General features: G+C 54.3%; 1 protein-coding gene across 1 annotated transcript in view; it reads left to right on the top strand.

Moving 5' to 3' along the window:
• Window positions 1-12,267, top strand: part of ANO1 (anoctamin 1, calcium activated chloride channel) — a 110,773-nt gene that overhangs the window by 32,751 nt on the left and 65,755 nt on the right. The window contains exons 7-8 of the mRNA XM_006893227.1: window positions 1,454-1,509; window positions 4,795-4,836. Of these exons, the coding sequence (XP_006893289.1) occupies window positions 1,454-1,509; window positions 4,795-4,836 (98 nt within the window). The remainder of the gene's footprint in view (window positions 1-1,453; window positions 1,510-4,794; window positions 4,837-12,267) is intronic.

Here is a 12,267-nt window from a genome sequence, read left to right as displayed (position 1 = left end):
TGGTCAACCAGTGGGCTCCTGTCCCACCCCCAGGCTCTGTCCTGTGTGCTGGCCTTGGCTAGGGGAGGGAGGGAGCCCAGGTGCCGTCTTGTAGGATGAGGGGGCGGGGGACCAGGGGGATTTAGTGCAGCACCCCGGAATGCCCTTCTGATGGGTGCAGTTGAAGTGAGGTCTGAAGGTGAGGGTGCACCTCTTAGAGGTGGGAAGGGCCAGCATGGCGGGTGTGGACGGAGGAGGGGACAGATGGTGATAGAAGATGGGGCACAGAGGTGGTGGGGAGAATGACAGCACATCACAAGGGCTGCAGAGCCCTGAGAAGAGACTCTGCCTGCGTGAACCGGGAGGCCGTGGTCCATCCGGGTTTTTGGAAGCTTCTCAGTGGGAGTGGGCACACCTTGTCCCCATGCCTGCCGCGTCCCATCCATAGTGCGTGGGTTCCAGCCACACGCTCCTGCATCCCCCGTGCTCCGTTTCCCAGGCGGTGGTGCTCGGTTCTGGGCCACTCCCGAGAGCTGACTGGGGAGATAGTCCCTGAAAGTTTATTTCAGGAAGCCGCTTTCCCATCAGTTTCGATGGAAAACAGCTGAGGGGGAGGGGGAGGGGAGGCAGCCAGGCGTCCGTGAGAATCACCAGCAGGCAGAGGGTGTGGGGGCAGTGAGAGGCTTAGGGAGACCCCCAGCAGCGGAACCCAGGCAGCCCGTGGAGCAGGGTCACATCCCGGGTAGCCCTTCCCACCACCCCTCTCCCCCTCCTGGCCAGCACCGCTCCGGGCACTTAGAAGCTACATGGTGCTGGTTCTGGAAGCCTGGGGCCAGCCTCCATGCCGTCGCCCCCAGGTTGCAAAGCTCTGCTCTCCCATGTTAGCTTCACTCTTCTGGGGCTTGTCACGTCACTAATAGCAGCTGTGTAAACAGGGCAAGGAGAGGGAAGAAAGAAGGATTCGGCCCTTTTAAGTAAAAGGCGGAAATGTGATAAATACGGTAAGTGCCCGCGCCCTAGCTGGCTGGGTCGTGGGCGCCCCTCTGCCGTCTCTAATCAATCTGTAACCAAATTGAATGTGTGTTTCCAGCACCATCAATTTCCCGCCCTCGGTTCCTCGTGATTCAGCTTCTCTAACCACTTCCATCTACTCTTTTCCACGTGCAGGCCTGGCCTGGGCAGGCGAGGCCGGTGGCGGTGGTAAAGAGGTGTGGAGACTGTCCGCCTCCTCCCGCCAGGCCGGCTGTCCTCTGGGGGTCCTGGTGTCTCCCTAACTGTGCCAATCAAGCATGTCTGTCTGTAACCCGCGCCTGCCCCCTCGGGGAAGAAGCCCAGCAAGGTGGCCAGCCCTGGGGGCTGACTGATTTCATCATGAGAAAACTCTTGGTGGTCGAGCCTTCCTGGGGCCGTGCCCGTGCCACGTGGGACAGGGTCACATCTGCTCAGTGACTTCTCCCTGTCTCTGTTTTTCAAGGCATCACGAGTCTGCTGGCCAACGGTGTTTACTCGGCTGCCTACCCACTTCATGATGTAAGTGCCCTGGACACTCGCTTCCCCCTGTGTCCCCTGACTTCTACTCAGGGACCCTTCAGGCCACACCCCTGGGGAGCTCGGGGTCATTCAGTCTCGACTTCCTGCCTGGCGTGGCCCTAAATATCAGCTCTCACAGGCCCTACCCCTTCTCCATGGCAAGCAGAGCCCTTGGACACATGGTCATCTTGTGTTTCAGAACTGTCGCTCCCAATCAGGGGCATGGGTGACCACCTCTGCCCATCTCCATCCGAGCTGGTCCAGGAAATGTCCCTGGTCAGGGCCCCACTGACTTAGGCTGGACAGACTCAACCCAGATGAGTTTATTCTCACTGCACAAGTGACGAGCCCCCCAACTCCCTCCGGACTCACCTATCAAATATAGCCCACCTGCCATGGGAGGAGAAGTGGGGTCTCACCACCAACAAAAAGAAAGAAAGAAACATTAGGAAAAGAAAACCTTGTGAGTCTCAGCGGCATGATCTGTGCTTGGTCACGGACTACTCGGAATCCACGGCTGGCCGTGTATGACATGGGCCCTGAGGTTGGACGTGGATAATACGAGGTCTGCTGGTCGTGAATGACACGGGGTCTGTGGAGACAACATGGGATCTGTGGTTGGTCACAGACGACACGGGCCTGGCAGTGTTTGGCTCTGTCCCACGTGTGTAGGGCCGATCTGACAGCAGTGCACAGCACAGATAGAGCTTTTGCTATAAATGTTTTGTCGCCGTCCTCTCCACCCTAAGTTGTCCTGTGTCATCGTCCATGACCTTCATGCTTGACCCCTGGCATCTCCATCTCTTCATTCATCTGTCTTCCCGCCAGTCCTCCCATCATCCATGTACCCATCTTTCCATCAGTCAGTCCTTCATCCGTCTGTCCATCCACCAAAACATCCATCCGTCCCCTCACTAATCCACCCGTTCATCCACCAAATCTTCCATCTCTGCCTCCATACGGTCTCCAGTCCACCCGTCCACTCACTAATCCATCCATTGACCAAACCTTCCATCTGTACATCCATACGTTCCTTGGTCCATCCATCCATCCATCCATCCATCCATCCATCCATCCATCATCGGTCCTTCCAGCCGTTCATATGCCTGACCATTCACCTACACACACATCCATCCACCAGTCTTTGTTTCTCATTCCTTCCATCCATCCGTTCATCCATCCACCCACCCTTGCACTCGCCCACCCGTTCATCCATCCATATATGCACACACCTACATGTCCACTCACCCAACAGGACTCTCTCTCAGGTGTGGTCATTGCTAACCAGACCACAGTCCAATGTTGCATAGTAAGAATCCTGTGAGGCGTGAGACTTACTACTCCTGCAGTCAGTGGAACAACAGTGAGAAAGGACCTTGGCCTCTGTGTTGACAGCGTGGTGGCAGTTTGCCTTCGTGTCTGGTTGACGTCTGACCCCTTGAGGTCACCAGCTAGCTGGTCTTGATAGAGAGGTGTCATTAGAAGTAGGTCATTTCCTCAGCTCTGGGCAGAAATGCCGGAAATGCCAGGAGCCAGGCTTGGGAGGGCCAGTACTAGCCAAGGACGAAGGAGGTGGTGACATCACCCCACCGGGGTTGGCGTGTTTGGTGTTTGTTGGGGTTTGTCCCAACCTGGCAGTGGGCACTAGTGGTGGGAGTTCATGAAAGGACTCGGTGGTGGGTGCAGTGAGCCCCCTTTTATACCCATGAGAGGTGGGTGGAGTGGACCAAGCCAGCCCACTGTGGTGGCGTCCAGGCTTCCACAGAGGCCCCGGGCTGCTCCTCTTCGGTCCCCTCCATCAGGGACTGGTGTGCAGGACTTACCTGGCCCCTGTGGCCCCTTCTCTCTCTCTTCCCTCCTCTTCTCTTCCTTCTCCTTCCTATCTCTTCCATTCCAAGACTGACAGACCTAGATCCAATCTCAAACTCCGTCATACAGTCTCAGTAATTAGTCTGCTTCTCTGGACCTTAATGTTTCCATCTGTGGAATGGGATTGCTGGTTCCAGGACCCACATGAGGCTCGTTTGAGTCAGATCCGATGTGACTGAAGTTTGAAAAGATCCGCAGCCAGCACCAGCCGTGCCCGTGTCCTCATGCCAATGACAGCCAACACCATTATTCTGTTTCATTCTTTCCTCCTTCCACTTTACCTTGACTCTTACTTCATACTTTCCACATCCTGATTGTTAGTGGGCATTTGTAGCCATTTCTTCTCCTTTTAAGCCAGAAATTCAGAAGACTGTCACCTAGCCAAGAGACTAGAAAGACCCATATTCATGCCCATTCCAGAGACAGACGGTCCAATGAAATACAGAAGTCAGTTTATTAACTGTAATATCAGTAATAGCATGTGACCATAAAACTATGTTGAAGAGAATTAAAAAATGGTTAAGTCCAAGCTGATCCAGAAGAGAACATGGGACAAGAGATATCCTTGTTTATGTCAGCTGGATCTTGGCTGAAAACAGAATGCAAGGAAGTTGTTTACTTGTGTTTTATTGACTGTGCACAGGCATTCAAATGTGTGCACTGTAAAAAATTATGGGTGACATCACGAAGAATGGAAACTCCAGGACACTTAGTTGTGCTCATGCAGAACCTGTCCACAGGCCAAAAGGTACAGAGAGCATTGGAATGCTGAATGTCTGAATATCAGGAAAGGTGTGTGTCCGAGTGATGTCCTTGCACGACACATATTCAGCCTGTACGGTGAGAAACTGGATTATCTGAAGAAGAATGCAACCTCAGGATTAAGAGGAAGATTCCTCACCAGCCTGCAATATGCAGATGGCACAGCTTTGCTTAACCAGAAAGCACTTCAAACACTTAACCAATCAAGCTTTAAGTCCAGATGAGGCTACAGTGGTGCCCCCCAGGGACAGCTGGGCCCCAGGAAGCAACAGCGTGATAAATGAAGCTATTGAGGATTTTCCTTCCCTTGGAACCATAATCAACACCCGTGGAAGCCACACTCAATAAATCCAACAGCCTAACTATTGGGCAGACCTGCTGCAAAAGGCTTTAAAATGCTAAGGAGCAAGGGTGGCAGTTTGACCCAAGCCTTGTATGCAAATGAGGTAAGTAGTTCAAATATTTGAGCGCATGACCGCTAACCACGAGGTCAGTGGTTCGAATCCGCCAGGTGGTGTTTCAGGAGAGAGAGACTCTGAAATCCCTGCAGAGCAGGTCCACTCCGCACTCAGGCCACTTGGGTCAGAATCGATGCAGCAGCCCCATCAAAGCTGGACGGGAGAATGAGCATCTTCCTTTTCTCTTTCCTAACAGGGAGACTATGAGGGGGAGAACGTGGAGTTCAATGACAGAAAAGTAAGTGCCGTGCACGGGCTGTGATGGGAGAGCAGGGGCTGCAGGCGAGGGGGCGGGTGGGTCCCAGTCCTGTCCACAGTCCTTCCCACTCCAACGTGTGTGTGTGTGTGTGTGTGTGTGTGTGTGTGTGTGTGTGTCTGCATGCGCACATACGCTTCTGTTTGTTTCCAAATCTCAGAAGGGACCCAAGCTGGTCACTGTGGACGTGTGTGCAGAACGCTGTGCCCCCGCTGCTTCCTTCCTCCTCTGACACTGATTAGAGCCCACCTCCCAGAGACAAAGGAGTCGCCCCCAGGCCCCCAGCTCATCTTTGCTGGCCTTCATCCAGATCGTGACTTGCTCCTGGGCAGAGAAGCTTGGGAGCCACCACACCCAGCTTTGCGGTGACCCTTGCCCCTCAGTAATACTCTAGAGAGGAAACCTGTCAGTCTCTGAGTCAGTGGTTCTCAAACTCACTTGACCTGGAACCTCTTCCAGCTGGAGACCGTTGACCTGGTGTTCCGTTCGGAGCACTCTCTGGAAGCCCTGAGAATCCCTCGTGCTGTGCAGTGACTGTCTCTAATCCCTCCCGCTCTCTGGAGCTGCGGCCTCCCATTCAAGCGCCCTCACTCTTAGTGAGGGATCTCCGCCCTTTCCACCCAGGGTCCCTCACCCGCTCCCCCACATGAACATCCCCTCACATAGCCCTGGTCCCCTCCTTCCCTCTGTTCATCCTGCTCATGCCCATTCCAGCCTCAAGCAGACCGCCCTGCACCCGGGGTCCAGCTGTCCCAGGGGGACACCACTGGAGCCCCACTTGGGTCCTGGCTGCTCATCTGTTCAGACCACCCCTCCTCCTGGGTGATGAGTGGATTGATGCCCCTGAGAGCCACTGGGGTGACCCTGTCCCCTTCTCGTGGAATGTCCTCCCCTTCAGTCCCTCTGTCTCCAGCCAACTCATGTTTTTCAACATTTGGCACTTGACCCACTTGTCTGCCCAGGAATCTAGCTGGGGATGTTATCTGATTTAGCACAAAAAGGACATATTTGGTTATTTTTAACCTAACATCTGGCGGTCTTCAGTGACCCCTGTGACTTGCAGGAATTCCTTCATCCAGTCCCATCTGAGAAGCACCATCCTCCTCGGCCTGCCCTTGTTAGCACTGGCTTCAGACCCCCTGCCCCCATCTGCTGTTCAGCCAATTCCCTTCCCTCCCCCAAATGCTTCCACCATGGGCACCAGCTGTGCCCTCAGCCATACACCCCTCAGCCCTCATCCCCACTCCAGCCTGTTTCTCATCTCAAGACCACCTAGATGGTCATATTCAGGAGATAACTTCTGGGGACTGCTGGGGGCTCGACCCCTTGAACCCAGCTCTAGAGTTGTCCAAGCTCAACTGTTCCTTCACTTAATTTTATGTCCCAGCAATGAGTACAGGTCTGGCCAATCGGAGACAGTTAGGGACGATGTATATGGTGGAAGGGTAAAAAGAACAATTGGAAGACTGAATAGAAAGAACAATTGGATGGATTTATGTGTGTAAGAATGTTAAGTGGATGGATGAGTGGGTGAAATAAATGGACAGATAGATGAGGTGCAAAAAGGAGCAGATGGGAGTGGTGGGCAGATGGACGAAAAGAATGGAATTGATAAATGGATGATGGAAGGAAAGAATAAATGGGTGGGTGGGTGGATGGATGGATAGATAGATGATGAGTGGATAGATAGATAGATAGATAATGGATGGATGGATGGATAGATAGATGATAGATGGATGGATGGATAGATAGATAGATAGATAGATAGATAGATAGATAGATAGATAGTTGATGGATGATGGGGAAGGAGTAGATGAAGGATGGATGGGTGGGTAGATGATGGATGTATAGATAGATGATGGAAGGAAGGAGTGGATGGATGGATGGATGGATGGATGGATGGATGGATGGATGGATGGATGATGGATGGATGGATGGATGATGGACGGGTTATTATTGCTGTGTGCTGTCCAGTAGGAGCCAACCCATAGCTGAGCTGTGCTCAGGTTTTTAGAGGCAATTACTTGATCACCCAGGAGATTGCCCACCTTTCCCCTGCAGAGCAGCTGGTGGATTCGAACCACACGCATTTGAGTTGGTAGCACAGCTCCTTCCCCCTAGGCCATGAGAGCTCCCTGATGGACGGATAGATTGGTGGATAGGGTGAATGGTGATGGAGGGGGAGGAGGAAGAGAAAGAGGAAAAGGAGGAGAAAAAGGAGGCAGTGAGAATAGGAAGGAGGCAGACCTAGCCAGACTGCAGAGAACTTCTTCCCCTGGAGCCTCCGTCTTAAGCAATTTGCTTCTGCATGCTTTCTTTGTCTTTTCAGTGATAAAATGTGAGGCTTCCCCCACCTGCCTTGTCAGTGACAGGAGCCCCAAGTGCCTGCCTCTGGCTACCTCGCAGGACAAAGGGGCGAGCACAGCCAAGGACATGTCCCTGTGCTGTGCCAGGGGAGCCAGGCAGAGACAGGAATGTGTGTGGGTGGCAGACTGGGCTGAGCCTGGGTCCCGTCAGACCCATCACCACTCGAGTCACCCCGGTGCTGGGGCCTGGGGCAAACAACACTCCTCAGGATGTCCAGACGAGTTCAGGGGCCTGGTTAGGAGTGTGCCAGAATGTTCCAGAAGGTGCTCTGGTTCCTCCTGCCAGGGTCTCAAGGCAGCCCTGGGAGACAGGGGACTCTGAGGCTCCAGATGTGAAGAGGCATCTGCAGGGAGGCCTCTGGCCTTCAGTCATTCGTTCACATCGGAGGTGCTGGTCCCTGAGCCTCTGTTCTTGGGAAGGTGGCAGATGTGGATAGTGCAGCCTCTAAGGATGGCATCGGTGCTGGGTGTGGATAGGACAGGAGAGGCGGCAGGACTGACCACCACGGCACTGGTGCCTCGGGTGAGGGGTTCACGCTGAACAAGGGACTAACCACACTTGAGTCCTGAGTCTCACTTGTCCCCCCAACTTTGAGGGAAGATGAGGGTCATGTCCCCACTGAGAGTGAGGGGAGTCTGCAGGGCTGGCCCCTAGCTGGATGGTCTCCTGGGGGCTCCTCTGGAGACAGGCTCCCAGCCTGGACGTGGTCTGCCTGCCCAGATCTCTCTGTCTCTCCTCTAATTCATTCTCTCCTTCTCGCTCACTGCCTTTCTGTTTTTCATTTTCCCTCTTTCTGTCTCTGCCCTTCATTTCCTGTTTCTCACACACATACATATCTGTCTTTGCTATCTTCCCTCTCTCCTCTCTCTCTCTTTGGTACCTGCCTTCTCTCTCCCTCCCCCTCCCTCTATCTCCCCCTCTCCTCTCTCCCTCTCCCCCTCCCTCTTCCCCTCCCTCTCCCTCTCCTCTTTCTCTCTCTCCCCCTCTTCATCTCTCTCTCTTCCTCTCCCCCTCTCCCTTTCCCTCTCCCTCTTCCTCTCCTTTTCTCCTCCTCTCCCTCTTTCTCTCCTTTTCTCTCTCTCCCTCTCTCTCTCCCTCCCTCCCTCTCCCTCTTCCTTTTCCCCCCCTCTCTTTCCTGCACCTCCAGCTCATTCTGAGTAAAATTGAGTCTCTGAGTAGATGTCTGTTTCTGTCTGTCTGTCTCACTCTCCTGCACCTCGCTGTTCTCCCCACCGGTCCAGCTCTGGCTTTGGGTTCTGGGAAGGGTGACCAGTGGCTGCCCAGGTTGGTAATGATGGCCAGCCATGCAGCAGGGCACTGTGGCCTCCGCTTACTTGCCAGCTCAGGCGCTATGTTGACAGAGCAAATAGGGCCCAGGCTTCCCCCGTGTGCACAGCCAGGTGTGCAGACACACGCAGCCCTGCTCTGGAGACGGAGAGACGCAGCTCCCTTCTGCGTGCATAGTTCATGCAGGTCCAGCAGCCCAGGGTTCACACAGAGCCTTGGGCTGGGAAGTGGTGAGCAGGGTCCGGACAGCACCACCCACTCGTGGTCTTCCTGGAGTTGTCTACAACCACCCACTTGGGAACAAAAGGGTTTCGCTCCATGCAGGACTCAGCAGGCTCTGCTCAGGACCTCCAACTGGGAACCAGGGTCAAGCTCCTTGTAGGAGCCTGTGCTAGGAATTCTGAGGGGGCAGGGTCTGCTCAGGACCACCCACTCAGGACTGTTCGAGTCCCCAAATGGGAGGAGGGTCAGCACAGGACCTCCCACAAACCCACTGGGGGTAAGAGTGTCCTGGGACTGCCCATTAGGAATCCAAGGCAAGGATTCACTCAGGACCACACACTGGGGTGGAGATGGGGTGACCGTGGTCAGATCAGAGGGGAGGGTCTGGCAACTGGGGGTCACAGAGGGTCCACAGAGCTGCCCCCAGCGCAGATCTGCCTCTCTGCCTTCCCTTCCTGTCACCAGCTGCCAGGCCTCCTCCCTAGTCCAGCCCAGAAGCCCACTGAACACAGCCCATGGGTCCACTTCCAGCCTGACTTCAGGTCTAAAGAAAGTCATGGTCACAGAGGAGCCCATGACAGCAGCAGCACGGTGAACATATGAACTTGAAATGCCCGGGCAGTGGGGGAGCGCCATTGTGGGTGATGGGGAGTACCGTGTCCCGGGGGCCTCTGGGAGGGTTAACCACCTCCACAGGAAAAGGGACAGCGCTAAGCATCGGGAGACAGGACAGGCCTGGTGGCCCCCAACCTACCTGCTTCCACCCCTCTCAGACACCAGCCATCAGCCCCAGGGGACTGGGGGGGGGGGCCTGATGGAATCTGTAACCTCTTGTTGTTTGTTGTTTAGTCAATTCTGACTTCCGGGGACTCCTTGTAGCCAAATAGAACTGGTATCAGCGCCGGTTGTTTTAGAAGTAGATCCCAGGCCTTACCTCTGAGATGCCTCTAGGTGGATTTGAACTGTCAACCTTTCACTGGTAGTTGAGTGCCTACCATCTGTACCATCAGGAGCTCCATTCCCTGCCGCATGGAGGGTGTGGATGTGCCTCTACTCGGTGGGGACCCCTCACAGGGCTTGCTCAGCTGTGGGTTGAACCCCTTCACCTCAGCATGGAGCATTGCCACCTTTGGTGACACCCCAGCCCTGTAACAGCAGGTAGATGCGCCCTGGGCCTTTCTCTACACTCCCAGCTGTTTCCGTCACTGACAGCCCTGATATGTGTCACTGTTTGTGTCTGGGGACCCCTGAGCCCCCCTCTGACCCTGCCCAGGTGGCAGCAAGCCCTGAAGTGTCCCTAGTCCCACGCCTCGCAAGCCAACAGCCTGACCTTGGTCGAGTCTAGAGCCCCTGGCCACCGCCTTTGACTTTGTGCTGAGGCTGGTGGAAGGCCCTTCTGGCCTTGCTGTGCTGCCTGCCTGTGTCCGCTGTTCTGGCTGCAGGGAAGGGGCTCATCCACAGCTCAGACCAGGGCAGTGACCTCGTGCCCCTGGGAGAGTGTCTCCCTGCATCCTCCCATCAAGGTACCAACAGCACACCAGCTCCAGGTGATACCCTGGGTGGACAGACTTGGACATGCCGGGTATTGTCAGCCATGCCTGGTGAGGGAGACCTCGAGGTCTCCTCATCCACAACTATGCTTTTGGACCCTCCTTTGGAAAAAAGTGCAGAGCAGACAGTTTGCACTTGGCATCTAACCACCCCAGCCACTGTTGTTTCTGCTGTTATGTGCCATCCAGTCAGTTACACCTCAGAGCACCCTATGAACAATGGCTGCAAACCCTGCCCTGTCCTGAGCCAGCCTCTCTGCCCCTGACACACCTGATGCCATTGCCACAGTCACTGTGCCAGTCCAGCCAAGCTCTTCCCCTCCTGTGCTGACCCTCCCTCTATCCTTCCAAGCATGATGTCCTTCTCTAAGGACTGGCCCGTCCTGACAACATGCCCAGAGTATATCAGACAGAGCTTCGAGGTCCTTGCCTCAAGGAGTAGCCTGGTTTCCTCCTCTCCAGGACAGACCTGTTTGTTCTCTTGGCAATCCACATCATGTTCAGCATTCTTCAGCATCACAACGCAAAGGCATTGACTCTCCTCCATCTTCCTGAATCATTGTTCAGATCTCAGAAGCATATCAAGTGACTGCCAAGACCATGGCCTGGGTCAGGGGCACCTTAGTCTGTAGACTGACATTGTTGCAGTGCTGCAGGAAAGAGATCTATAGAGATGACAGCCTAGAAGACCCTGTGACACTCAGGGTCACCATTGGTCAGAATCAACCCCATGAAAACGGGCTTGACGGCTTTGCCTCTGACCGAGCAAGCAGCCTCTGAGCCGAGGAGATGGCCAGTCTGGCCTCTCAGCCAGCCCGGCTCTCCATGGGCAGTGCTGTATCTTGTGACAAGCAGTTGGGCCCTTGTGGGGTGAGGGGTCTTTGGACTCGGGCTCAAGCCCCGCCCCCCTCCCTGGCAGAGGGTGTGAGCAGTGAGGCCTTGATTGCTGTGTGGGAAAGCGGTCCTCCCCCACATGCGTGAGACTCCTTTCAACCATCATCCCTGGCATCTCCCTTCAGACACCTTCTGCGTGTTCATACAGGCTTCCCTCTTCAGATCCAGCCAACAAACTCATTCCCGCCCCTGCCCAAAGCCTGGGGATGATAGGTGTGTGTGGATTTTATTTATTTCATAGAAGGCTGTAATCTGACAGCCGGGGGACAGAAGTGTTGCTGGCTTTGCCCTCTGATGTCTGTCTGGATCCTGTCATTGTCTCCAAGTTCAGAATGCCAGTGGTCGCTGCCTGGATGATGGGTGGTTTGGGTCAGACAGAGGGACTGCAGAATTAGGTGGGAAAGTCCTACAGCGTCAGTTGGCCCCAGATGAAATGGCAAAGTGTCTGAAGCGTATAGGACTCCCTCAGGCTAGAAATTTCTTTCCCATTCCTGCCTTCACCTGAAAACTCAAGCTCATTCTTCTTGGATGAGAAGACACTCTGGGCCTCCAGTGCTGTGTGTGTTAGGGGGCTAGATGTTAGCTGGGGAGCTAATGGCTGTTTAAGTGGATAGACGGGTGTGTACACATTTGTTCACATGCACTGATGGATGGGTACATGGTGCTTATATGGGTAGGTGGGTGGGCAGATATGTGGGTGTCTGCATGGATGGATGGAAGTCTCATGCATTGATGAGTGGATATAACTTGAGTACATTGATGGGTAGATTTTTGCTTGCATGGATAGATGGATGGATGCACTATGGGGGTTTACATGGGTGATAGACAGATGTTTTGTACATTGATGGACGCATGTTTATATGGGTGGAGAGATAGACATTTACTTGACTGACTGGATGGGTAGATGTTTGCTTATATGGATAAGTGGATGGATGGATGGATGGATGGATGGATGGATGGATGGATGGATGGATGATGGGTGGATGGATGTTGGATGGATGGATGGATGGATGGATGATGGATGGATGAATGATGGATGGGTGGATGGATGTTGGATGGATGGATGGAGGATGGATGGATGGATGATGGATGG

Source organism: Elephantulus edwardii, unplaced genomic scaffold (genome assembly GCF_000299155.1).
Source record: "Elephantulus edwardii isolate Elephantulus edwardi_28Jun2011 unplaced genomic scaffold, EleEdw1.0 scaffold00126, whole genome shotgun sequence".
In the NCBI taxonomy this organism is placed as follows: Eukaryota; Metazoa; Chordata; class Mammalia; order Macroscelidea; family Macroscelididae; genus Elephantulus; species Elephantulus edwardii.
This window is presented reverse-complemented; position numbering and strand designations above follow the sequence as displayed.